The sequence below is a fragment of the Thunnus albacares genome, chromosome 18, assembly GCF_914725855.1.
Source record: "Thunnus albacares chromosome 18, fThuAlb1.1, whole genome shotgun sequence".
In the NCBI taxonomy this organism is placed as follows: domain Eukaryota; kingdom Metazoa; phylum Chordata; class Actinopteri; order Scombriformes; family Scombridae; genus Thunnus; species Thunnus albacares.
In genome coordinates, this window is record NC_058123.1 from 4,959,490 (window position 1) to 4,986,584 (window position 27,095).

The 27,095-nt window shown below is 39.2% G+C and overlaps 1 protein-coding gene across 2 annotated transcripts in view; it reads right to left on the reverse strand.

Annotated features, from left to right (window-relative positions):
• The window catches only part of ttc28 (tetratricopeptide repeat domain 28), a 163,298-nt gene that overhangs the window by 35,119 nt on the left and 101,084 nt on the right, over positions 1-27,095 (reverse strand). For both annotated transcript variants that reach the window (XM_044333458.1, XM_044333459.1), the window contains 3 exons: positions 15,852-16,073; positions 13,098-13,286; positions 12,858-12,954 (listed from right to left, as the gene is read on the reverse strand). In XM_044333458.1, coding sequence (XP_044189393.1) covers positions 12,858-12,954; positions 13,098-13,286; positions 15,852-16,073 — 508 coding nt within the window. The remainder of the gene's footprint in view (positions 1-12,857; positions 12,955-13,097; positions 13,287-15,851; positions 16,074-27,095) is intronic.

Genomic DNA, 27,095 nt, shown 5'->3' on the forward strand with positions numbered 1-27,095 from the left:
GGACACAAGAGAGGAAGACAGTAGCTGCAGGAAAGTTAGGAAAGTTGAGCACAGGAGAGTTTGTAGTGCGCTGATGAATACTGGGAAATATATATACGTTTACACACAAGACTCTAAGAAACACACATTTTCTGTTTGGAGACGGGATTAACCTTCATCTGCTCTCTTACTGTTATTGTGTTTTCATGCACGCTAATAACTTGATTATAACCAGATTGAGGCAATACTGTGTGATTAGTGCAGCTCTCATGAAAACACCTTAACTGGGTTATCTCAGTCGAATTAAGGTACAAATCACATCAAATATAATTAGATTAACAGACCTGGATTACTAAACTATTTTTCAAATTAGTGTTGCAGTTATGCACCTTTGCAGTCTGATTTCTTTTTACTTTATTATGATCGTTCACATGTGCTAGAAATGTCCTGGAGGTAATACTGTACATTGGTGGCTAGTGACAAAAAAATCCCTCTATTTTCCTTTCTTTTATATATTCTTATATATTCTAATACTACTGTTACTGTGTATTTTTTAGGACATTAAGCCAAATGACATTTCTGTGTACATGTCAAGCTTTCCATGCTAACACAATATAGTTCACAATGATTATAATATGAGATTTATCATTCAAATTCAGAGTAATAATTTCACACATAAGTGAATAAAAGCAGGCTTCCTTAATAATTTGTGGGTGACGATCATGATGTGAATTTTGTGGGCTGAAATGACGACTGCAATGTAGCTAACTAGCTAATAAGTGTTAACTCCATGAGTTGGTTGAAAACTCAGGCTCTTTTTAAAATAAGAACCATGTAAAAAGGCCTAATATGCCCTTGATGGCTATATAGACTATATGATATCATGCTAGAAAATGGATGAAGCTACATCACCCAGGCAAAAGTCAGCATATCCAGCTAAACATCTTTGTAGATGACATGTAAATAAAGGAGCAGTATTGTTCTCTAGATCCATTTAGGCCTATTATAGCATAGTATTAGAAATAAAAATGTACTTTTATGTTATTTGTTCTAACATAACCCTGTTTGGAAGATGGGAAAATATATACTAAGCAATACAGAGGTTAGATTTTGGCTTTATTGTTTTTAAATGCTATGTTAAGAGAAAAGGCTTTGGGGATGAAGACGCCGTCTCAAGTAAAAAGTTTAGCTGGACTTGCTGGAGTGTAAACCTCCCTAAATCCAATAAAAGCAGGACAGAGCTGCTAATAGCATCCTGGCTCGCACACAGTGGATGTATCCGTCCTGAATGGAGCTTTTGGTGATGTGACCTTTAACCCCAAAATAGAAAAGAGACTAAAAAAGAGAAAACTCTTTAGACACTGTGTATCTCTCTTACTGCAGCCCTTACTCTTACTTGATGGAGGTTTAGTGAACAGTCAGCTATTAAACAAATAAGGTTTGTTGAAAATTAGTCTACTATCAGTCTAACTATAAATTTCATCTTGTTATTTATGGCACTCAGCTTGCAGTGTGATATACTTGGTGACAGCCTGATCACAATCTGCCACATAGGAAACCTTAAAACCAGCCAACACAAATAGGAACTCTAATCCATGCTAAACATTTAAAGCTGCAGGCACTGCAAAAATCTTCAGATTAGAGTCCACATATATATATAAAATACATGTTATTTTTACAGTAAAGACAGACAGGAGGACAGATGAAAGAGGGGTTACGAGAGAGGAAACAGGGATACAGGGGGTGTCGAGACACCAGATGGAAGAGGTTACATGTGGCTTTCATGTCAGACACAGAGAGAGAGAGCGAGTCCGTCTTCCAAAACCATACTGGCACATATCCATCTATGTTGTACTATGAGGGATGAGGCTGGTGATATTCTATACTTTCCTTATTGTCAACAAATCCCTTTAAAAGACTCAACCCAAGGATGAATCGATCTACTAACCTGCGCTCTCTATGTGTCTAAAACTGATGTCAAAAACTATTAAAAACACTGGCTGACATGTTCCTGCATCACACACTGTCCTGCTGCCAGAAATACTCACTAGAGCACCAAATGTGTACTTTTTTTGTCCTTTTTTTTACATTTACTGAAATGAAACCATGTGAGAAGTTTAGAGGGAAAAATTGCTATTTGGTGGAGCTTAAAGACATCTGAAATGTGACCCAGACTAAGACGTCAAAAGCCAAAAAGTATCAAAGTAACAAGTAACAAGTAACTAAAGCTGTCAAATAAATGTAGTGGAGTAGAAAGTACAATATTTCCCTCTGAAATGTAGTGGAGTGGAAGTATAGAATAGCATCAAATGGAAATAAAATAAAGTAAAAGTACCTCAAAATAGTATTTAAGTGCAGTACTTGAGTAAATGCACTCTAGAAAATGGTGTGCACACATTCTCACACCATGTTCTGGCTTTATAGATATCAATTTATGTGTGAGTCATGACATATGCATGGTTTTTTATGCATATATGTCTTATAAATCTTGCCTCTGGAGTCAGACAGTGGTTGTTGATAGCAAAGATGTAGAATCATAAGACCTGGAGCTGTATGTTTGGAGAAATCCTACACAAAATGCACCCAACACTATGTTTTTAGACTCTCATAAGCCCTGTTTCTAACAATTTGAGGAAGAGTAGGAGGTTGCTGATAAGGAAAAAGGAAGACCTCGTTCTGCGGGGTCTCCCTTTCCTTAAGAGGATTACAGAGCAGCCTGCAGAGTTGGCTGTCATAGCTGGTTACAGTTACACTCGTCCTCCTAAACACAGCTAACACAGGCGGTGAGTTTAGAGCACACGGACACACAAAAACACACATGCCTTGAATCTTCCTCAAGGCAAAATGACACCTCTCCAAGGTGTGAGGGTGCCAGCTATGTGGAGATATGCTCTGCAGGACTTTGGGATTCCCCATCGTGGAGGGGACACAGCGTGAAGAGAGAGCAGAGCTGTGAGGATTAGAGGTGTGGAAAATTAGCTGAGATCTGATGACGGGGTATTCGGCTGAGACAGCACGGAGAGATTAGAGGAGAAGAGTTGTGATCTCCAGTCTTCTTTCTTCACAAAGGCATGGAAAAGGCTCTGTCATCAATGAACTGAACTGGGTGCGGTCAAGAACACATGCATCTCCATATGTGTGTCTCTTCTAGTTAGAGATGCAACGATTAATAGATTAGTTGGACATAAAGTTAATTGGCAACCATTTTTATGATCAAATAATGGTTTTAGTCATTTTTTAAAGCAACGAGAAATACTGCCTCGCTGTTGTATGTCTCCGTCAACCAGCCAAGTTGCAGTTTCCATCCATGTCTGTCCAGACTCACAATATTTGTAGTGAAGACTTGGAAAGAAATTAATAAAGGGTATAAAGTGTATTTTCTTTGTATGTGTCCACAAGCTGATTCTGAAGATAGCTTTGGCCAAAAACATGTTTTATGAAGTCACAGTGACCTTGACCTTTGACCTTTGAACACCAAAATCTAATCAGTTCATCCTTGAGTCCATGTGGATGTTTGTGCCAAATTTGAAGAAATTCCCTCATGGCGTTCCTGAGATATTGTGTTCACAAGAATGGGACGGACAAATGGACAACTTGAAAACATAATAATAATAAAAATATTGAACATTTCCTGGTTGATGATTTGAGGATTTTCATGACAGTAAACTGAATATTTTGGGTTTTGGACTGTTGGTTGGACAAAACAAGACATTATAATGAGCAATTTTCATCTGACTTTTCTGACAATTTTGTACAAAATGATTAATCGAGAAAATAACTGGCAGATTAATCGATTATGAAAGTAATCACTAGCTGCAGCCCTACTTCTAGTCAATTTTTTAAATTTAAAGCTGCACTAATCAACATTGGATCCAATGACTATATGTAACCCACAAAGAATTATCACTTGGTTCTGCAGTTGCCCTCAGTTGTACGGAGACATTTTATCATCTTTCAGCTCATTTTTTTGGTTTTACATTCTGCTACTTTGCTGTTTGAGCTCACTGTCACTGCTTTCATCAGTGTCAGCAACAACAGGCTGCTGTTTTCAGAGAAAAAGCACAGATAAACCCATTATACACGACAGCAAAAAGTCATAGTAATGCTGAGGTTTAAAATAAGTGTGGGAATTATTATATATGTCTTTAGATTTTGCTTTTTGCTTTTTTTCAGATGATGAACAAACTATTCTGAATATGTGACGCACATAAAAAAAGTTGAAAGTAATGTGAGAAAAATAAGCCCAGAGACAGCTGGCTAACCCACTAATCCCACTTCATGGTACAGACACTTGCCCAGCATCAACCAGAAGACAGAGAAGCAGCCAGCTAGTGAACAAAGTGGAGCATCTAGCAGCTAAACAAACTCAGTTTGGTGGAGACCAAAACAGAGCTGAAAGGAGACTGAATATTGGACTTACATTGCATCACGTGGCCACAAACAAAACTCCAAATGAATGATTATGTACAGAGCAACATTAGCATCTGCTGGATGTCTAAAAAGACCACTGTTTGCCATAATCAGGTGATAATATGTCATATTTATGTATAATATGTATGTATATATGTTGTATTTTTTCCGTTGCTCCCAAGTTACCTAAGAAAATCTGACAAAAACTATTAATGCTGCTTTAATTTACAATATTCTTTTTATTTATATCATATACATCCAGTCATTGCTTCAGTATGAAAGCCAATCTCCTGCAGATCTACCAAGCATTCAGAAAATGGTAACACTTCATATCATATCAGCTAGCACGAAGCAAAGCATTTTCCTAGAACTTGTACAGTGAAGGAGAGTTTGTCAAAAAGTGATGTTATTTCTATGATTTCTCCAGAGAATGAATTGAAAGTTTGAAAGTCCCATTAGTGAGAGATGAAGAAGCATCTCAGCATGTCATTGAATTGACCGACTAAAATCTCTCTGAAGGAAAGAATCTCAGAGTTTTGGAAAAACTGTGCCAACGGAGAATATTTCAGTGTTAAACAGACTACAGTGAAACTGCTCTCAGTATTTTGGTTAACTTACATTTTGAATCATTTATTTTTCTCCTCTGAATCACATGAGATCTGAGCATTGATCTGCTCTTACTGAATATAAAAGGAGTTGCTTTGAGAAGCCACAACTGAATTGGAACCTGATTTCAAAAGGATTATGGAAAAAATAAGTCCCGCTAAGTCAAAAGTAGCTAAATTCAAGCTAATAGAAAATACCTAGTGTCATTGAGTCTTACTGGAATTTATTACAAGAAGAAGTACTAAGCTTTAAATGATACCATCACAGATCAGTAAGAAGTTCCACTGGGCGACAGCCAACGCCCTGTTTGAGATATTTTTGGACTTAGACAGTGCTGCTTTGCAAAATTTGCAAATACTTTTTGAAGTTTGTTGTAGTCTGTTTCTGGTTTTATACAGGAGAGGAGAGGAGAGGAGATGAGAGGAGAGGAGAGGAGAGGAGAGGAGAAGAGAGGAGAGGAGAGGAGAGGAGAGGAGGGGAGAAGAGAGGAGAGGAGAGGAGAGGAGAGGAGAAGAGAGGAGAGGAGAGGAGAGGAGGGGAGAAGAGAGGAGAGGAGAGGAGAGGAGAAGAGAGGAGAGGAGGGGAGAGGAGAGGAGAGGAGGGGAGGAGAAGAGAGGAGAGGAGAGGAGAGGAGAGGAGAGGAGAGGAGAGGAGAGGAGAAGAGAGGAGAGGAGAGGAGAGGAGAGGAGAGGAGAGGAGAGGAGGGGAGGAGAGGAGAGGAGAGGAGAGGTGGAGAGGAAAGGAGAGGAGAGGTGGAGAGGAAAGGAGAGGAGAGGAGAGGAGAGGAGAGGAGAGGAGAGGAGAGGAAGAAGAGAAGAGAAGAGGAGAGAAGAGGAGAGGAGAGAAGAGGAAGAAGAGAAGAGAAGAGGAGAGGAAAGTAAAGGAGAGGAGAGGAGAAGAGAGGAGAGGAAGAAGAGAAGAGAAGAGAAGAGGAGAGGAAAGTAGAGGAGAAAAGAAAGGAAGAAATAAGGGAGGAAAGGAGAAGAGAAAAGAGAGGAGGAGAGGAAACAAGAGAGGAGGAGAAGAGGAAAAAAGAGGAAAGTAGAGGAGAGGAGAGAAGAGAAGAAAAGACAAGTGAAGAGGAGAGGAGAGGAGGCAACATGAGAGGAGGAAATAAGGGAGGAGAGGAGAGGAGAGGAGAAATGAAAGGAAGAAATAAGGGAGGAAAGGAGAAGAGAAAAGAGAGGAGGAGAAGAAACAAGAGAGGAGGAGAAGAGGAAAAAAGAGGAAAGTAGAGAGGAGAGGAGAGAAGAGAAGAGAGAAGAGGAGAGGAGAAGAGAAGAGGAGAGGAGAAGAGTGAACAAGTGAAAGGAAGCGCAGCAGAGAGGAGGAGGAAACAAGAGGATAGAGGAGAGGAGAATGAAAGGTTGTCAAGTCAGCATTGAGAGAAAAGTAATCATCCATAAATCATTGATCTGAACCGCAGACTGTAGCTCGTCTATCAGGAACGTCAACAACTTCAGCAATAACCTGTTAATCACATATCAGAGCAACTTCTGGCTGCTTCCTGCTGAAAATAAGAACTTTTTAGTGACTGAAATACTGAGAAGGCTGCACAAAAAAAACAAAGCTGTACATTCGTTTATTTTAAAATTTGATTGGATGCTGAATACTGGATGTGTTCAGCAATGCTCATATTACCTGTTGTAATGCAGTACACACACACACAAACACACACACAAAGAAGCGGTGAGTTGTCCACTCAGCTCTGGTGTCGGGTTCGGCGTATCTCGTATATCACTGTGGCCGCAGAAACCAAAACCTGCTTAATAAAACATGAGCGTTGATTGGCCAGAGAGGCACTCCTGCAGTCATGTGATAGGCCCTCGAAAAGGCAGATAAGGTGATGGGAGAGCAGGACAATCACATGATCTGCCGCTCTGATCCTCAAGTTTTTGGTTGAGGTTGAAGTCTAAGGTGTGTCATCAACATGTTTTACAAGGCAACTAGGCTATTTTTAACTTGAACACATCTCAAATAGGAGTTAATTTTACTTAATACTGCAGATCAATGCAGACGGAGTTGGTCAGGCTCAGGACAAGAGGCCCAGTCAGTCTATTGAGTCATGGTGGCGACAGCAGCGACAGAGCGGGTCAATGGTTAACAAGGGAACAGCTCACGTGATACTAAAGGCTGCTGCTGCAACAACAACAAAGCATCAGTTGGGATGGAGACTTCTGCATCCGTTAGTTCCAACAAATCCTCCAAATGAAATAACATATAGGAGTGTTTTCTAATCTTGCAGAACCAAAACCAAAACCGTTACACATCACTGTTAAAAGATTATGTTTTATGATGTGACAACGCGCATGTGGTTAAAATCTGGTTAGGTTTAGGCACAAAAACCACTTGGTCAGGTTTAGGGAAAGATCATGGTTTGGGTTAAAATCATCACTTTGTTAAGGTTAGAGGACCGTGGTGTGGGTTACTACTTCCTAAAAGTTAGTTATGGCTACAATAATAACCACGGGGTTAAAGGGGGCATGAAATGTGAATGTTCGGCAACTCCAGCCTTTAGTTTGTTGGTTTGGCGAACCACTAGCTTTGCCGACTCAAAGGTCTTTCCCTCTGAGTAATCTTCCTTCACTACAAACCCTGGGGTCAGTGCCCATCAGAAAGCTCTTTCTCTTCAGTACTGTTCTCCCTTTCAGCAGCAGTTTATGAAAATGGACAGTTTTGTCCTTGGCTTTATAAAACTCATTTGTAGGCCTACATCTAGGAGCAATACAGTAGTGGCCTCCTTTCTGTCCTGTGGCTTTCTGTCAGTCTCCACTGTTCACTGTCTCTATCTTTCTTTAGGTGCCTCTCAATTCCCTTATTTGATCTTTCCTCACTCCTTCCCCCTAGGTTTAGTGGTTTGGCTTGGGGGGGGGGGGGGGGGGGGTGAATTAGCACTGTAGTACTGTACATTTACCACCAGACTACTTCACTCTTGAATCCTGCAGCTTGTTGAAGCTGAGCTCCAGCTCTCTCAGATGGGAGGGGTTGGACTTCAGAACTGAGGCCAGAGAAGCACAGCTGATCTCTGATAACGTGCAGAGACTCAATCTGAATAAAGAATAAATATTTAAACTTAAGGCAATGTTTGTGCATAGAGGGTCTACTTGAAAATAATGTTTAGTGATGTCAACTTACTGCTAACCTTTTCCTCTGCTCTGCTCGCATTCACCGTTATTTTTCTGCTGCTCGCTCTCTTGCTTAACCACTCACTCACTTACGCTCTGCCCTATTCCTTAAATGGAGTTACACTACCCGCAGTTTCCCAGGCAACAACACAGACCTTAACTCACGTTTTGAGACAGCGCTGCTCAGCGGCTCCCAAGCCCTATTGATTTGCCAATGAATGGATATTTGGTGTTATTTTTGACATTTAAAAATTATTTTTTGGCCTGTACTATTATACGGGAAACACTGCTCCTTGATCCTCACTTGAATCGGAAGTCGTTCTTGTCCATCATTTTGAAAGCTCTCCCGAAGCTCTTATTTCTGCTCTGAGGAGCCTTGAGGAAACACGAGAGCAGCCTTCACGGAAGTCTTTTACCGTCCGACACGCCCACTCATTGGGTATTAGTTATTGATTGGACGCTGCAGCTGATCAGACTGATCTGATACATCACAACACACTGAGTGGAAACAGATTACAGAATCAACTCAAGTGTATCACACCCAAGTTTTATATTTTATTTGTTTTCTGATCCACCATTGTAGGTCTGATCAACAAAAGAACCATAAACAACTTTCTTCATTTATTGGAAAGATTTTTCTTTTCATAATCTGCATTATGGATAAGATTAAAGTCAGGGAGAGTGTGTCTGTCAGCAAGAAACACTTTTTAAACACATTTATATTTTACATCATTTATCATCATTTCCATTCAGTTGATCATTTCCTGAGCGTCAGGTTTGATATGAGTTGCATAATTTAAATTTTCCATGAAACATTTAGCCTAACAAGTAATTTCCCAGAGTTCAAAAGACACCGTAATCATCCTGGGTTATTAAATAATGAATTCACAATCAGAATATCAATAAATACAGATGCATATGATTAATAAATAATATAAACGCACTCTGCCGGTAGAAATGGTTCCTGTGCCTCTGAGCAGGACGCAGTATAAATACAGAATGCAGGTTTTTATTCATGTGCAGATGTTTGTTGAACAGGTAACAGACTGCAGAGAGAAAACTGCTGCTCTGTCAGTGATAACTATGCACCTTTATTGGTGGGAGGGACTAAGATGCAAGGAAAGGATGCAAATGAGGGAAACGTGGATGCAATTTAAGGGAATTAAGACGCATCTACTGCCTCTACCGTAATATCTGTAGAACTCGGCCAGTTCAACCAACTCTGTGACAGGTATAACAGGGTTTCTCTTATCTTTTATATGTTTATGTTTATCATGTTTGTTATATAATAGTTGATTAGGGTGGAAATCCTTTTAGTAATGTTAACTTCATTGACTGCCTCATATCCACTTAAGATTAGGGGACGATCTGAGCTGTGGTTTTTAAAAAACTGTCCCGACTTGCAGTTGGAAACAGGAAACGAACAGCAGTCTCCTGCAGCAAAGTCCACTGTTCCTATGAATGAGGAAATCTGTCCACATATATATATATACGTCATCTGAACTGCACCACTGCTCCGCGTCATAATTACTACGGTCGCTAGATGGCATCTGTTACTCAAACGTAATTATATATTGTTTTTGGGCGTCTGACATTATGACCTATTGTGGCGTTTTTCTTGGGAGGACAGTCTCAGAGAAGAGTCCATTGTCTGTGTATTCAACGCTGCAGATCAATGCAGACGGAGTTGGTCAGACTCAGGTCAAGAGCCCAGTCAGTCGACTCAGTCACGGTGGCGACAGCGGCGACAGAGCAGGTCAATGATTAACAATGGAGCAGCTCACATAATGCTAAAGGCTGCTGAACTCTACACTCTCTGAACAACAAATCAAATTGGAGGTTTTCATCGGTCAGAACAGAGACTTCTGCTTCCCGTCAGTTAATAGCTTGGTATGAAAACTGTGATAGTGTTCACCTTTCACTGGAATTGCATCACTCTCCACGTTCTCAGTGTTTACTTTAAGTTTGATGTAAGATGTGGGTTTGGTTTCTGAAGTGTGTGTGATTATATTGCTTTCTTTGTCAGGATTGATTTTAAAGGACATTGCTGGCGCTTTTCAGTATTTTTCTTTTGTCAACAAATCTCATGTTTAGAGCCAAACCAACAATAAACTGATCTACTAACAAGTGTTGTGTGTGTATTCAAAGCCTGATATATCTTATTCCTCTGTGCTGTAGACCTCCGTTGTTGCCCAAAAACTATTAAAAACACATTAAAGAGTCACACTGCTGCACTGGATGACATGTTCCTTCATTATGAAGAGTTTGATCAAGTTAGTTTGTTCAGAAACGGCTACAAAGACTAATAACAGCGATCATGTTTTCATTCTCCAGAGAGTAGTCCTTTGAGAAATGTACAATGTCTGAGTCAGAGTCTGATTGATAAGATGAGTATGAATATACGTCTGATTTGCAATAAGAGATGGTGGGATGTGATGACCGTGTATGAGTAAGAGTATTCAGAAGAGGGCAACAGCTCACAAAAACATAACCTTGGTCTTGGTCGTAAGCAGTGATGTAACTTTGAGGTTACGAAGGGAAAAAGTAGAATTTCTGTTGCGTATATAATCATGTGGTCTGGACCTTTCCACAACCAGATACAGAGCACTTCATTTGCTAACTTCATACAAGTTGAAAAGCCGAAAGACTTGGAAAAATATAAACTGTTTACAATGCGAAACTGCATGCTCATTGGCGTCTGTCTTACACAGAACTACTCTCCGGAGACTGAAAATGTGATCGCTGTTATTAGTCTTTGGAGTCCAAACTCTTCTTGGTGAAGGAACATTTCACCCGGTGCAGCGGTGTGGCTCATTGATGTGTTTTTAATAGTTTTTGGACAACAACAGCGGTCTACAGCACAGAGGAATAAGATATATCAGGCTTTAGATACTAATACTTGTAAGTAATCAGTTCATTGTTGGTTTGGCTCCGAACATGAGATTTGTTGCCAGCCTTTTCCTTTAATAAACTCTGAAAACCAATAGGTAGTTTGTGGTCACCCATTAAGCCGCTGTGTGTTTATTATAGTGACTGTTTGTGGTTATTTCAGTCATCTTGCTGTATTTTTATTGAACCTTTCAAACAAAACAATATATTGTCGGTTCAGATCATGGATTGAACTGAATATGAACCATTACTTTAAAGCAAGCGTGCTGTAGACTCTCAAATCCTTTCCTCTTTTATTCAGCAGATGCACAAACCTTCTACTTTGTTTGCTACGGTGTTTTTTTGCTTTACAACACATAGACCACCCTCCTCTTGCTTGTCATCTACAGTGTATATCCTCCAGGGTGACGGTGCAACTTGATTATACTTTGCTGCAATGTTCTTTGTTTTCTTCTTCTTAGTTTTCTCCTTATTTTTCTTCAGCATTTTGGGGTTTTTGGCAAACCACTAAATGCAACACTGGTTTAAACTGGTCTGTCATACGTGTAACTACTTCTTCTCTCTGTTACACAGACAGATCTTCAAGATGACAGTTTAACCAATAGCCTCACTCTGTGTAAAAATCTTTTTCACAGCTGACGTTTTGACTTCTTGTAGCAGGAAAAGCACCAGTGTTATTAATAACATTAACAATAGCTCCGTTCCATTCTGAAAGCTGAAAACCTGGCGACTACATTACTCACAATGCAACTCAACCGCTGACAGTTCGGTCTGAGATTCAGGTGTGTTATGCTAGTAGCAGCTAATGTAGCCTTGAGCTGCCAGCCTCCAGCACAGATGTGGAGCTACAGAGGTCTTGTAACCTCACTTCTTTCTAACTCTACACCTCCAGATTTTTTTCATTTTCAAACTTGTAGTTTTCAGCCCCAACCGATGCTGACTAGCGGGGCTCGTCAGGTGGGTTTACTCTGCCAACACCACACCTGCATCTCCACCCACCACCACCACCAAAACCATGAACATGAACAGAAAAGCTACTGTACTAGGAATACAGAAACAAATAATGTAATGAAAAAATAGTATTATAATAGAACTAATACTAGTGTAGTAAATCAAATATTAGTAAGTCCAATCAAATACAGCCAAAGTTGCTTCCACCACCTTATGCATATTTCTTGTTCCTGTTCAGATCCTCAGTTCCTGTTTTTATTGAGTCCTTTATTTATAACATAGTCATTTATTGTTTATGCATGGGTAGTGGGTGAGGGGGGGGGGGGGGGGTGCTTTATTGTGTAAAGCACTTTGTGTTACATTGTATTTGTATGACAAGTGCCATACAAATGAAGTCTGATTGATTGATTGACTGTATATTATTTACTATAGTTATATAGGGGACCCCCAACAATTTCAAGTTCTGTGATCATAATGGATGACGTAGGGGCTAAAAAACACCAGAATGAAACTGTTGATTTGGACTTCCAGGTTCACAAAAATACCAAACGTGTTTGAAATGACCTCTCAGTTTCTTTTTGGTGTTTTTGTTGGTAGTTGTACACATAACCTTTGCTCCAAACTGTTCAGCTAAGCCACACTGTTGCTGTCCTTACTTACAGTTTAATAATGGTGCATTAATTTAAAACTGTGTCATAGATGTCCAGTTACTAAGAGTTAATCCAGCCAAAGAGAATGCAGAAATTTCAGTGGCCATGGTATAAAGTATGTTATGCTTGTTTATCATTTAATCTTCAATCATCACCACAAAAAAGCCTGGATTTAGTCACCAAAGAGGAAACACACAGACACTCACATTACTTCCATCCAACTAACCCATTCATGAGTTAAACCTACCCAGGTTGGAGGAGGCTCGGCCCTGTGCTGCTCTGTCCTGCAGCTCCTGAGCAATTTCTAGCTGGTGTTGGTGGTACTGCCACGCCCTCTCCAGGTCCTGATAATCACAGAGATAATTACATCGTGACTCACATTTAGCTTTCACACTGTTAGCAGCACACAAAGCATGCAGAACATAACAATATCCCTGTGTTATTTAGTTCTACAGCTAACCATGTCTTCAAATGGTTTCCTACCAACCTGCATGCATCGGGCAGCGTGCCCCAGACCAGCATATGCTCTCATCTCGATCGGTCTGTCTGCCAGCTCTTGTGCCAGCTCCAGTACCCGTGTATGGTAGGATATGGCCTTGTCAAAGTCCCGCTGAGAGTGGTAGGCACTGCCCAGGTTGCTGTACGCCCGCGCCTCCTCACGGCGGTTCTCCAAAGTCTGCAAAAAAGACATATCACTACATCATTACTAAATGTAGTAGAATTTCCAGTAATATCACAAGAAAATTTACATTTTCTGTTACTAGCTGAGTGTCCCAGGTCCTCTGAGATTAGATTTATTAATGGTATTCTTCTCATAGTTTTTTCTTTGTAACAGTAGGCAGAAAAATATTCAGATTTAGAAAAAAATTATTGTAACTTGCAAAATAAAGTGCAAAATATGGCAAAAATTGCACAGTTACAAACATTATGTACAAAATACTAGATTGTATAAATATGTAAATGCATGGAAGTAAAGTGTATATGAATGGTTATATGTATATAAAAGTCTACACATGGCAAGGTAATATAAAAATGCAATATAAATATTATAAGTATAAGTAATTTATGAAGAAATGTAGCTTGAAATTAATCTCAGACGATTAAATAACAGTTTGAAAAAAAAAGATCTGTATTCCCACCAACTAAGTAAAAACCAAAAAGAAAAACAGGATTTCTGTTTAGAATAGCAGGATGGAGTCCACACAACTCTTAACAAATAGAAAAATAGTCTTATGTTACAAGCTGAAACGTTTCCAGCTGCAGGGGCCTAAACTGTCAAAACAAAGTAACTTCATAAACTTTCAGTAGTCAAAAGATTTTACTTGAGGGAGTTTTTATTCTGGTACTCATCTAGTTGTCAACAGATGGTCAATTTGTGTGTTAAGAGAGAAAAGCTACAAACACTGAGATGATGTTGGCTGCGGCGTTGCTGGCTTGCAATTTTTGCACTTCATCCAAAAAACAAATATAAACAGTGAAATGTGTGCAGATTATTGTCTTTGTTTGTTCATGTAACATTTGGATGAAGAACTGTACTGTGATACTTTAAATATTTACAGGCTTAACAACCAGACAGTGTCCTAAAAACACATGATGTTCTTCGGGAAATACGTAATAACATTTTCTACAAGACTGCATTAAGCAAATGTGCTAAAATACACACAGCAACATTAGCAGAACTCCAGACTGCTGCTGCAAAATCCATGTGAGGGAAAAGAGTATGTTTGAATTCATCATATTCTTGAAATACAAATGACAGCTATCTCCGTAATTATTCTAAATTAAATTACTGGATGACGCTAATGGCTTTCTATTTAATAAGTACGGTGGCCCTTAGGTGCAAAACATAACAACATTTCTGACACATTTTTATTGTGTTTTCTGTTTAGTTGTTGTGTTTTGCACCTCAGGGCCAGCGTAAATAAGTGTTTCTACCTGGGTAATGTTTTAATGGTCTACATGTTCTACAAGATCTTCCCTGTGAATACATCATCTCTATAAACAGATATCTGCATATGAAAGCAGAATCTGTAGGCAACGGGACAAGATTTTGGTACCAGAAACATTCTGGAGTAGTATTGACCAATCACGTTTAAGTAGGCTTTTGTTGCATGCAGGTAAACAGTCCATGTGGAGAGCAAAAGAGGTGGAACATCTTGGCCAAAATGCAATTTTGGAACCCATCGGCTATCATCTGATGCCAATTTAGCTTTTTATTAGCTTTTTTAAAAGAATTATCTGCATTAATTTGCATGTCTGTTTGTAGAGATTAGCCGAAATGTCATCTGGACTGTCTCAAGTTGCTAATCGGACTGTAAACAAGGAGCGGTGCACGGAAGAGGGAGTCTTGGCCCGGATATCTGATATCTGATATCTGTTATCTGTTATCTGTTATCTGTTATCTGTTATCTGTTATCCGGATATCTGCTTGCTGCACTGAAACCCCCAAAATATTATTTTTTCACATGGCAGCCAAAAAATTAATAAATCCAAACAACATAAAGACAAGAAAACATGCATTTCTAGTTTTAAAAAGACATTGTACAAAGAAAGGCATATTGTGGTTGTTCAGGATTGTTACCATGATATGATAGCTGTTATGCAAACCTATTAACTCTTTTATAATGTGTTACCCTCAAATGAAGAATTGCATGCATGTCTTTATATAAAATGATAAATTCAAGTGCAGTGAAGTGAAATGAAGTTAAAGGATAAGACTGGTGATACAGTCACTGTCCACAAATCCCATGAAAAGACCAAAACCAACAATCTGTCAGTCGTCTCTAAATACTGACTTCCCGACCCTGTCTGTGGCTCTCAGCCTCAAGCCTGTTGACATAAATCTTGTAAAAACAGCTCACAAATATATAGTTTCATTTTTTAAAAAGGCTCAGAAAATTACTAAAACATCTGGGCACTGTAGTTTTTAGCAAACATTCCTGAAACGGCAAGAAATAGTAAATATGTTGGGGACTATTTCCAGCGGTGGATGAATCCACATTTGGTGTTCTAGTGAGTATTCCTGGCACTAGGACAGTGTGTGTGTGGGATTGAGTCAAAATAAACTACAGTGTGTGTGGGTTCATGGTGATGAAAGGTCACCCAGTGCAGCGGTGTTTGGTGTTTCCATCAAGAAAATACAGAATAACACCAGACTTGAATAAACTAAAACATGCATTGTGGTCAATCTAAGAAAGTTTGCTCCCATCAGGATTATGGATCATGAGGTGTAGTTCTGTACCTTTGCGATGTCCAGGTGCTGCTCATGGCACTGAACAGCATTGGTGAAATCTCCCAGCGCTGTGTACACGGCGCCCATGTTGCCCAGCTGTCGAGCCTCAGAGAGCTGGCACTGGGTTTGGCGTGCCAACAGCACACACTGTTTGTGGCTCGCCAGCGCGTTGGGGTAGTCGCCGATAGCTGTGTACACATGACCGAGACTGCTGAGAGCACTGGACGCATCCTGAAATCACACATACAATAAAAATACACTGGTTAGTGTCAAGAACCAGCAAAGAAAGCACATAGAAATCCACTTTACAGTCCGACCGCTGCAGGATTTTTGAGGCTAAAAAGGATATAAATATACTGTATATTTTAAAAAATTGTCCAATAATGATATATTGGCAGATATTAATTTAAGGTCCCCTTTAATGATACATATCTTCGTATTTGCATCTTTACTAAAAAGTCCTTTACTGCTTCATCTGCCTTTTAGAAGAATATTAAAACTGTCATCTGTACGTTGTAAATATTGATTCAGCTATAATTGTAGTTTACAACTCGGGTCTTATTTCTTCTAGTTTTGACCATCGTTCTTTTCTGTAATAATAACATTTTATTAACTGAGGTAATTGTTGAATTGAGATCTTGGCAAATGCAGCAGATTGGCTAAAAAAGAAGTCAGACGAAGCAAGAAACACAATCAGCCAGAACTATGATTTAACATAATGTTGTAATAGTTGTGTGTGCACATACTTTTTTCTTGTGCAACAAGGCGAGACTGGATTACCAACTGGGCAAAGTGGTCAACAGCTCAGGGGTGCCCAAAGCCTCAGGTTAAGTCCATATCATTTGGCTCTACATAATCTGATTAATCACAAATTTGTTAGAAATTTGCACCACTGAAGTACTAATTCAACACAGTTGTCCATCTTGTGGCATGTTGAGCTCATTTGCTGTTAAGTTGTGTTTTATTAAACTGCACACAGACAACTGAGGTTAGATAATGTATTATTCCATTATGGGACTACTGCAAGGCTGCAACCAACTATTTCTTTAATAATTGATGGATTGTTCAATGAATGAAATGTCAGAAAAATGTATTTGACTAACAGTCAAAAAACCAAATTTGTTGAGTTTACTGTCATGGAAAACTGGGAAAACTAGCAAATATTCACATTTTAGAAGCTGCTACCAGTGAATTCTTGGTATTTTTGTGTTAAAAAATGACTTAAATGATGAATCAGTTATCAAGATTGTTACCAATGCTGTTGTATGTTTTTTGTCTGGGACTACAGATGCAAATTAGCTTCAAGATAACTCTGGTGCAGTGCATCTTTAATGTTTCAAACTGCACACTGTCCCATTCAATAAATACATAAATCAACCAATAATTTTCTGTTATCAAATCATTTCAGCTCTAAAGTCAACAAACGTTTTCCCCATAGGAGGAATTATTCTGAGCATTTTAATTGCGATCACTGTCACTTTTACCTCCAAATAAAGTGGTTTAGATCATTTTAGATGACTTGTTTTGAGAGATTTTAGTGAATAAATCAGCAAAGCTGTAAAAGTAAGGGCGCAAATGTCACCCTCACCTATCACCAAATGGAAATAATGTCCTACAGGAAGACACAAACACACACACATACACATACTGGAGGCTACAGGAGTGAAATCTAATCTTTCACATCCTATTAGACCCCGCTGTGAGAGTGTCACCCTCTGCCACCACCACTCCTGCTCTGCATCAGGTTCTTGCAAGTTCTATTATTACTGTTTTAGTTCGCACATGAGACACTTTTATAGCACTTTGAACTGTCTAATGATTTCTAGCACCGCTCTTCCTGCTAATTACTGGGCTTCTTCAGGCATAGTACCATGCAAATCACCGTGTGAGTGTTTCAGCTTAAGTTTGTGCCGCTGTTGTCGTCACACGTGCATGAAAACGGGGCCATGAACTCTCTCTCTCTCTCTCTCTCTCTCTCACACACATCAGTTTCCTCTTGCAAACACTCTTGTCTGGTTCTCTGATTAGATAGAGAAATGAGAAAGAGTCACCGCTCTATTCCTGCTCTTGTAATTAGAAACCTGCCTACTCATTTTCTAACTAATCTTGAGGTTATTGGTATTGATCAGCTGGCTATCAGAGGAGTCATGGGAAATATTTGAGAGGAGGAACAGTCTGTTTCAAATTAAGCAGAAAAATGAAGACAAGAGCATCAGTCTGTATCGACACGTTTCCTCTTTATCACAGATCACTGTGTTGAGTCTCTGAGTGTTCACATATACAAACACACTGGTGCACAGATATTGCGAATACATGAATACTCAGATATCCCTTTTTTTCCCAGGAAAGCAGATATATGCTGTTAAAAATTTCCTTTTAATTTTTCAATAAATCCCAGTGGCTCATATTTTAAAAGTTTTACATAATATGATTTTGCGGTAACACTTTTTTTTATACAGGTCCTTTAATTTTTTACTAAATTCCTGGAAATGTTCTGTTTAATTTGCAAGTATTTAACAGTTAAAGCTGGAGTACGGGACTGTTGTCTCCCCCTTCTGGCAGTGAGAGTCATTACAAAAACACTGTCAACACGTGTTTACATCACAGGCTCTGCTGTAGTCTACTGCGTCGCTACTGTTGTGGCTGTAAAACGGTGGATAAATTGTTTTGAGCATCACACAATCCCCCCCAAATGACTAGTTTCACTATCAGAATTTGATCCATTCGGTCCAATAACATTTGGAAAGTCTAGAAGAGCCATACATTTAAATTATTTTATCCCCATTGAAGTTAGCAGAAAGCTAACCGGAAGTTAGCCGGCTCGGCGGAAGTTTCTAGTGCCCATGCTCTGCTCATAAAGCAGTATGCATTCATCCGGCCAGCGTGGGAATGTCGAACCCAACACCAGATTAAAACTCTGTAAACTGTGAAATAAAAAGAGATTTGTCTGGTGGTGAGTGGTTTAATCAGCATTGTGTGAAGTCATTTGGCAGGGGCTTGAATGTGACGGATGTTCATTTATATGTATAAGTTCTGTACTGCAGGTTTAATTTTTTAGGACATTTCACAGAGAGGATGGTGCATATTTAGTACAAATTATACATTAAAAAAAGTGTTAAAAAGATGATATCTCTGATTCTGCTGCATCAGTTTTTATCCTTTTTAACAATGAGTTAAAGCTCTATATTTATATTCTGGGGCTCTACTGTAATATCTTTGCACGATTTACAGTTAAAAACTCCTTATTTATCTTATTCTGGTCCTTTATGCAGCCCCTCAGTTCAGCCTCCATCTGAAACAGTCTGTTTTAGCTCCTGTCTCTTTAAGGCCCGCCTCCTGATGAGCCCACTCTGTTCTGATTGACCAGCTTCAGGAAGCTTCCAGCGTCTCCAGAGGCTACGTAAACCATGGATGTAACAAGAAGAACTGGATGGCGCCCTGGCTTTTGACTTGCAAGGAGTGTTTACACGTTCACCTCAAGTTTTGTATCTTTGACCATGTTTAACATCTGACATTGTAACAGTAAAAAAAAAAAACAGAGAATCACAAAAAGCTGAATATGTCGCCTTTAAACCCGATGGCTTTCCAGCATGTTACAGAAACGACATGTTGTTGGGTCAGGACAGCCTGCAGGAACAGCGCCGTTTCCTTCACAGGAAACATGACACCACTGATAATGAGTGTAATCTGTTAAACCGTAACACAGCTCATATCTATGAACACACAGCGTGATGTAATTATCAATAAACCCTGTCCTGAGGTATAGACTCACTGTAAGAATCATCTCCTTGATGTAATCACAGAGACAATAACTAAGTTAGAGTCCCGCTGAGCACAAACAACAGCAGCACACACACACACACACATGAATGCAAAAAATAAAACATGAATTTGACCTTTCAAAACACACAATGACGGACGGCCAAGAACAAAGTCTGAGACTGTAATTAAATGTTTGCAAGTTTAAAGAACGTGAGAGAGGAGGAGAGAAGAAGCTATGAATTATAAAAGAGGAGTTATTAGCATGTTCGTTACTCATTTATATCCCACGTGCAATCACTTTCTCTCTGAGATTCAGAGGAGAGAAGATAAGAGTGAGCCTTCATTTTTAAAATAATGATACTGATGAATAATAATGTCAATTCAATCATGTTCTCTTAAAAACTGCACAATTGTACAAATGCAGATATATCTAACAGTATGTTGGAGCTAATTTTTTTTCCTCCAGACATTTAGAATTGCAATCAACTAACTAACTAAATCTAAATGTTTAACAAAATTGCTTTATCAAAAAAGAAGAAGAAAAAATAGGTGAACCATCTACCAAGATGTTGTTATTTTTTGCAAAATGCACTCTACAGAGTCAGGTGAAAAAGCTTTTATCATGTCCTTCAAGACAGAAAAACAACTTGAAACAGGCTGAAACAGGATGTTTTAACTACTAGTCTGTTAAAGGCGGGAATGTTGCGCCGTTATTCCGCCTCGCCGTTCTGTATAAAAGGTACGAAGATGGAAGGAGGTGGCATTGTTGTTCCACAATTAAGCATCACATTGCTGGATCAACACCTGTGTAAAAGGGACGACTGGCACAGCTGGACGACACACACTAGACGCCGACGGCCAGCACGCTATCTAAAATCACGGCATTATACTGGTTTTGTCTGGTTCAGTGTAAAAAAGCAAAGCCTCTATAATGACGGGTCTTCTCTACGGCTATATTGTGGGATCTCTGTATCCCCGTCCTGATGAGCCCACTCTGTTCTGATTGGTCAGCTCTCAGGAAGCTTCTTCCAGCTCCAGAGGCTACGTAAACAAACTCTAGTAGCAGGATTTCACTTCTTTTTCTCTTTCTTAACTTGAAATATGAACTTAGCATCAAATAGCTACGAAACAGATGGACATTTATAGGCAGGCATGACGTCATCACAAGGAGGAAGTAGAGGTCACTTTGCAAATGGAGCATTCAGTATCTACGAGGAGGTTTTGTGACATCACAACCAGTTTGGAGCAAATCCTGGTCCAGTATGTAACTCACACAAGCTGACTTGAAGCCTCCGGTGCACAAACACTGAATGGACTTTACAGTGAAGGAGGAGACGTCTCGTGTGCAGCAGTCCAACTTTTGGAATGAAAAATATTTACATATTCATAGATTTTTAATGAGGATGAGAGGGAGTAGATGTCATTTTAAGAATTTTTTAACTAGTTAACTGAACTTTTTTTTTTGTGGAAACACAAATTATTGTTCAAAGTATTTTTTATGTCTGGAGGAGATCTTAAAATAAATATTTGTATGTTCATAAAAAAAAATCAGAAATTCTAACATAAACATGAAATAATTATTTTAAAAATCCCTTCCAGCCGTGTCTTAAGATATATATAAATACTCTGCTTTGAATAATAATCCGTGTCTAATAAGGTTTTTCCACAAACACATTCTTAAAATAACATCTACTCCTTCTCCCTTAACAACAACAACAACAAAAAAAATCCAGAATCTATTAATATGCAAATATTTTTAGTTTTAAAAGTTTAACAGCTGGACACAAGATGTCTCCTCCTTCACTGTAAAGTCCATCCTCAGTGTTTGTGCACCGGAGGTTTCTACATCACACTTGTGGAAGCTGCATACTGGACCACGATTGGCTCCAAACTAATTATGATGTCACAAATCATGCTTGTAGGTTCACCTGCTTAACTGAGATTTTCAGTCTGCACAGAGAAGAGAACAACATCCAACTGAAGAAGCAGAAGAAGAAGAAGAAGAAGAAGAAGAAGAAGAAGAAGAAGAAGCAGGAAAAGAAGAAGAAGAAGAAGAAGAAGCGGAAGCAGAAGAAGAAGAAGCAGAAGAAGCAGAAGCAGAAGAAGCAGAAGCAGAAGAAGCAGAAGCAGAAGAAGAAGCAGCAGCAGAAGAAGAAGAAGAAGAAGAAGAAGAAGAAGAAGCAGAAGCAGAAGAAGCAGAAGCAGAAGAAGCAGAAGAAGAAGCAGCAGAAGAAGAAGAAGCAGAAGAAGCAGAAGCAGAAGAAGAAGCAGAAGCAGAAGAAGAGGAAGAAGAAGCAGAAGCAGAAGAAGCAGAAGCAGAAGAAGAAGCAGAAGCAGAAGCAGAAGCAGAAGAAGAAGCAGAAGCAGAAGAAGCAGAAGAAGAAGAAGCAGAAGAAGAAGCAGAAGCAGAAGCAGAAGCAGAAGCAGAAGAAGAAGCAGAAGCAGAAGCAGAAGCAGAAGCAGAAGCAGAAGAAGAAGAAGCAGAAGAAGAAGCAGAGGCAGAAGCAGAAGAAGAGGAAGAAGAAGCAGAAGCAGAAGAAGAAGAAGCAGAAGAAAAAGAAGCAGAAGCAGAAGAAGGAGCAGAAGAAGAAGCAGAAGCAGAAGAAGAAGAAGAAGCAGAAGCAGAAGCGGAAGAAGAAGCAGAAGCAGAAGCAGAAGAAGAAGAAGAAGAAGAAGCCAAAGCAGAAGCAGAAGAAGCAGAAGCAGAAGCAGAAGCAGAACCAGAAGAAGAAGAAGAAGCCAAAGCAGAAGCAGAAGAAGCAGAAGCAGAAGAAGAAGAAGAAGAAGAAGCCAAAGCAGAAGCAGAAGAAGCAGAAGCAGAAGCAGAAGCAGAAGAAGAAGAAGCAGAAGCAGAAGAAGAAGAAGAAGCAGAAGCAGAAGCAGAAGCAGAAGAAGAAGCAGAAGCAGAAGAAGAAGAAGAAGAAGAAGAAGAAGAAGCAGAAGCAGAAGCAGAAGAAGAAGGAAACCTATTTTTGAGAGGAACAGTGTGAAGTTTGGCTCTGAAGAAGAAAATGATGATCGGTTTAACTCTATCTATGGATGGATAATACATGCACATTCCTTTAATTCAGGGCTTTAATGAGTTCTAAAAACTGTCACCGAAAAACAGCCAAAGTGACCTTTTGTGGAATTTACCACTTCTAATTAGGAGCAGCACACCCTGCTCTTTTCATTCCTGTTCATGTGTGTCTCTGTGTGTGCTGTAGATTTGTGTGTTTGTGTGTGAAAGCAGGACAGCACACATCCACTGAAACCCCAATTCCCAGCAAAGTGATGAGCGTAAACACATAAAATCCAGTTGACACATCTCCGAGGCGGACTTCTAGGCAGGAATGGGAGATTTAATAAATGGCGAGGAGGCCTCTGTGTGTACAGTCGACTGTCCAGACAAGTGTTTGATTTCCCTCAAGGACACGATGTTTCCCCTGCACGAGAAAAAAACCCACCAAAAAATCCAATCTTGTTGTGTCTGGGACTGAGAGCCTGTACGCTGCATGTGTGTTTTGTTTATGTCTACTTATATATTTATAAAAAGAGGATGACAACCCTTGTCATTTTTTGCACAGAGAGAGAACCCATCATTACAAATAACGACACAGGAAAATCTAATTCTGTGAGGGTGAAAAGAGGAAAAAAAACGTTGTGAGTATAAAAAGGTGTAGAGAGGCAGATCTCTTAACGCTTGAGAGCAGAAAAGAAGAGACAAATAGGAGACAGAGAGGGAGGGAGACTCGTGGTGGTAATGCATCCCGCATGTGCCGCTGTGCTCGATAAACTAGCCAGGAGAGATGCAGGAGCCTCCGAAAAGCAAAGCTCAATCACCCAAAAAATGTGAGCTTTTCACCCTCAGCGTGCGATAAAGGAAGAAATGAGTTCTCCTGCTGTTGTGTCAGGGGGGGAGAAGTGACAGACCTGAGTTAACTTGGCTCATGTCGGTTTTGACTCTGAGTGACCAAGAATCTGTCAAACAGTGTGTTTGTCTGCTCTCGTGTTAGCTGTTGACAGTCACATTAGCATCTCTGGCCTGCTCTTTATTTGATTTGAGGAAGCTAACACTAAGCAAACATTGGTTTATCCTCATCCTAAAAGCCTTTTCTTTCTTTTTCTCAAATATGAACAATAAGGAAGAAATCTAACATCCTTCATGCTCATAAGTATGTCAGCAAAGCATTCAAACAGGGATAATGTTACAAACACTGATATCTTTTCAATACTAGGAGTAACTAGCTCTACATGGATCATCTACTGGTGATAATGCTAACGTTTTAGCAGACAATTTAGCCTCAGTTGTTTATATATATATTAGGGGTGTACCTGAATACAAATACATTATTCAGCAAAGCACAAATAGTGGGTTTTATAAGGATATTTGTTTCATACAAATATTTTAAAAATTATTTGTTGAGATAAAGCTGAACTACTGACACATGCAAAGTGCTCCCAATAGACTCTCCATAACCTGTTGTTCCCCTTCTCCTTTCCACAAAGTTAGGTTATAAAAAATAGGCAATAAATGAAAAGTACAAAGCAATAATTGCCTTTGAAGTTCCTCCCTACACGTTACACGGTGTGCTGTCTCTGTGTTATGGGTGTATAAATAAGTAGAGGTCTGTCTGCAATGAGGTGATGAGTAAAGTTTTAGCTCAGTAATCAGCCCAGTCGTCTATGATCTGGGAGAACAGGATTTTTCAGCCTCTTTCCACTTTTGTTCCAATACAAATACAAATACAAATAATTTTGCTGCCTCAACAAATACAGATACAAATACAAATACTGGGATCTCTGCTCATCCCTAATATATATACACATAAATGCCACATCTGGGCTGTCGGATGTGTCTCAGCTGTCGCCTTATTGTCTTCTGGCTGCTCTCTGCAGTACAGAGCACCAGAGTTTTGTGCTGCATTTGGATGTTCCATAGAGAGATATGCCAAAACCGAGGCTTAAGGAATGATTTCATGGGCGAGTAGTTATTTTACAACACTCCACTGTCACCAACATGTTGGATTTAATACACCATTATCACTATAAGCACCGTAAGTGGCTATTAATCTTTTGCAGAGGGACTTTCTACAGTGAATTTATGAGTGAAGTGAATTTGTAGCTTCCATTTATTATATTTTATTATTATTCCATTTATTGATAGAAAACCTGAATACAGTAACATGCACAGTGTCTGAGCACCTCCCTGATGATCTCCTTCAAAGAATAAGCTTTTATGTTGACTAAAGCTATATGAGATTAGAGATGAATTTGTATGGATCATGTCTCTCATGCACAAACATGCAGCCCACTATACAGTCTGTGCCATCAAGCAATGTGGTATCTATGTGCATATATCTACAGTTTAGCACAATAGCATGAATGTAGCCATTATATGCATATTTTCACACAACTCGAGGATAGCTTAAATTGCTAGTTAGCCACAGGTGACAAATCTGCCAATGTCATTTCAGCCATTAAAATCAATGATCAATGACTAATATTGAAAAGCTGATTTTGTCTTTGTTGTTTCAAAGAATTTCAATAGTAAATCTGCACCTGTTATCATTAAGTGTGTTTCCATCCAATTGTTTTTAATGCACATTTACAAATTGTGCATTAAAAAAATAGAGACAAAACACTGGAAATTCTCAAAAATCTCAATATTGCAGAAATGATTTTACGTTTGGCTGAGGTGGAAAAGTTGGTGTATAAATAAAAACTAAATGTCAGATGTCACCTGTGTTTTATTAAATTAATTATTTTTTTCTCTTTTGATGCTCGTGTGCTCTGTTTTTATCAGCTGCTACAGAGATATCTAACATGGAGCTCTGCTGGATGCTGGAAACGTGACCATTATTGCAAAAAAGGAAGTAATTTATTCATTTTTTATCATCTAACTGACTAATTGTCTCAGCACTAATTGCAAAGCAGCTGTTTTGGACCGAATCATACAGTAAAGGATTTGTTTTTATTGTCTTTATTGTGTCCGTCTCTGCAGGTTAAACATCAGCTCTCTGCAGCCTCTGTCTTTGTTTAGAGGCACGCTGTCTGGAAACAAACAAACACATGTTCCGTGTAGCAAATCAAACACACAGTAGGAGATATGGATTTCGGTCGATGGCCATGTTTGAGTCGCCTTAAGCCACACACCTGTGGGGAAAAAAGCTCAATAATCATCTGTCAACAACACAGATATTCGACTCCGTCTGCAGCGCGTTTATTCCCCGACACACAAGCTCATAGAGAGAGAGAAAACTAGTCTGTCTGGTTTCGATCCTGAGCGTCTGAGCTCCAAGGTGAACAGCATTCATGACTCATAGCTAATGAGACACTTTAATTTAGAGCCTAAAATATAAAAAAAAAAACGTAAAGATGCACGGACAGAAATACACCCAGACACACTACACTCCTGTTAGACGCTCACAGCTTTCAGTAAAATGAACTCGCTCAAAGCCTCATTCGTCTTACTGACAGGTGTTCAATCGACCTCTCCGGATCCAGGATACAATCACATGCTATTAAGTGACTGTGTGTGTGTGTGTGTGTGTCTGAGTGTCTGAGTGTGTGTGAGTGTAACATCGAGTGTGTGATGTGTTTAGAGGGTCCAGCAGTGCCTTCAGGAACATTATAGAAGCTGTAGCACAGTTATAATAAAACCGTACATGAGAAACTTCTTGTTGAATTAACAGCTTCATCATAGTTGATGTTTTAATGACAAATATTGATCAAAAGATATTGAATGTAAGATTATATTTCTGAAGGAGAGAGGAGGTAACTTCAAACTAAAGTTCATGTTGATTTATGTATTTAAAACTGGACTGTTAGATATTTTGCCATATTGTTCATTCATTTGTTTCATACATTAGTTTCTATGGATCGTGGTCGTGGATCGCCTGCTGCTGTGGTTCTGCTAGACGCCATTTCTATTATTATTATAGTTGTTATTATTGTTGTTGTTGTTGTTATTGTTGTTGTTGTTGTTATTGTTGGAGTTTTTCTTGCTGCTGTCACCAGGTGCTGCTCGTAGGGGAATGTTGGGTCTCTGTAAATTAAATAGTCCAGTCTAGACCTGCTCTGTGTGAAAAGTGTAACTGATAACTTTGAGATGCTATATAAATAAATTTAACTTGACTTGACAATGTTAGCTATCCTTAAAATAAAGTTGAGTCCTGTTTTTTCATACAGACCAGAATCTAAATATGTGTGTGCCGACTGAAACACGTCTTTACGGTGATATTAGATTTCTGCATTAATGTGATGAATCACCGCAATTTTTCAGGATTTTATTCCAGATTTTTAAAAAGATTTCCTGGTTGTTCTATTTATTAACTGTTTCATAAATGAATTTCCAATAAATATAACGTATCACAATGTGATATAAAATCATTGTGTGAAATGCAGGATCTCAGGAATCTCAGGAGCTCTCGGACTCTTAATAGAGAGTCATGATGTCACTTCCTGTCCGGCCTCTGTTCCACTAGCTTCTGTGATTCAAAGCAAGTCTCT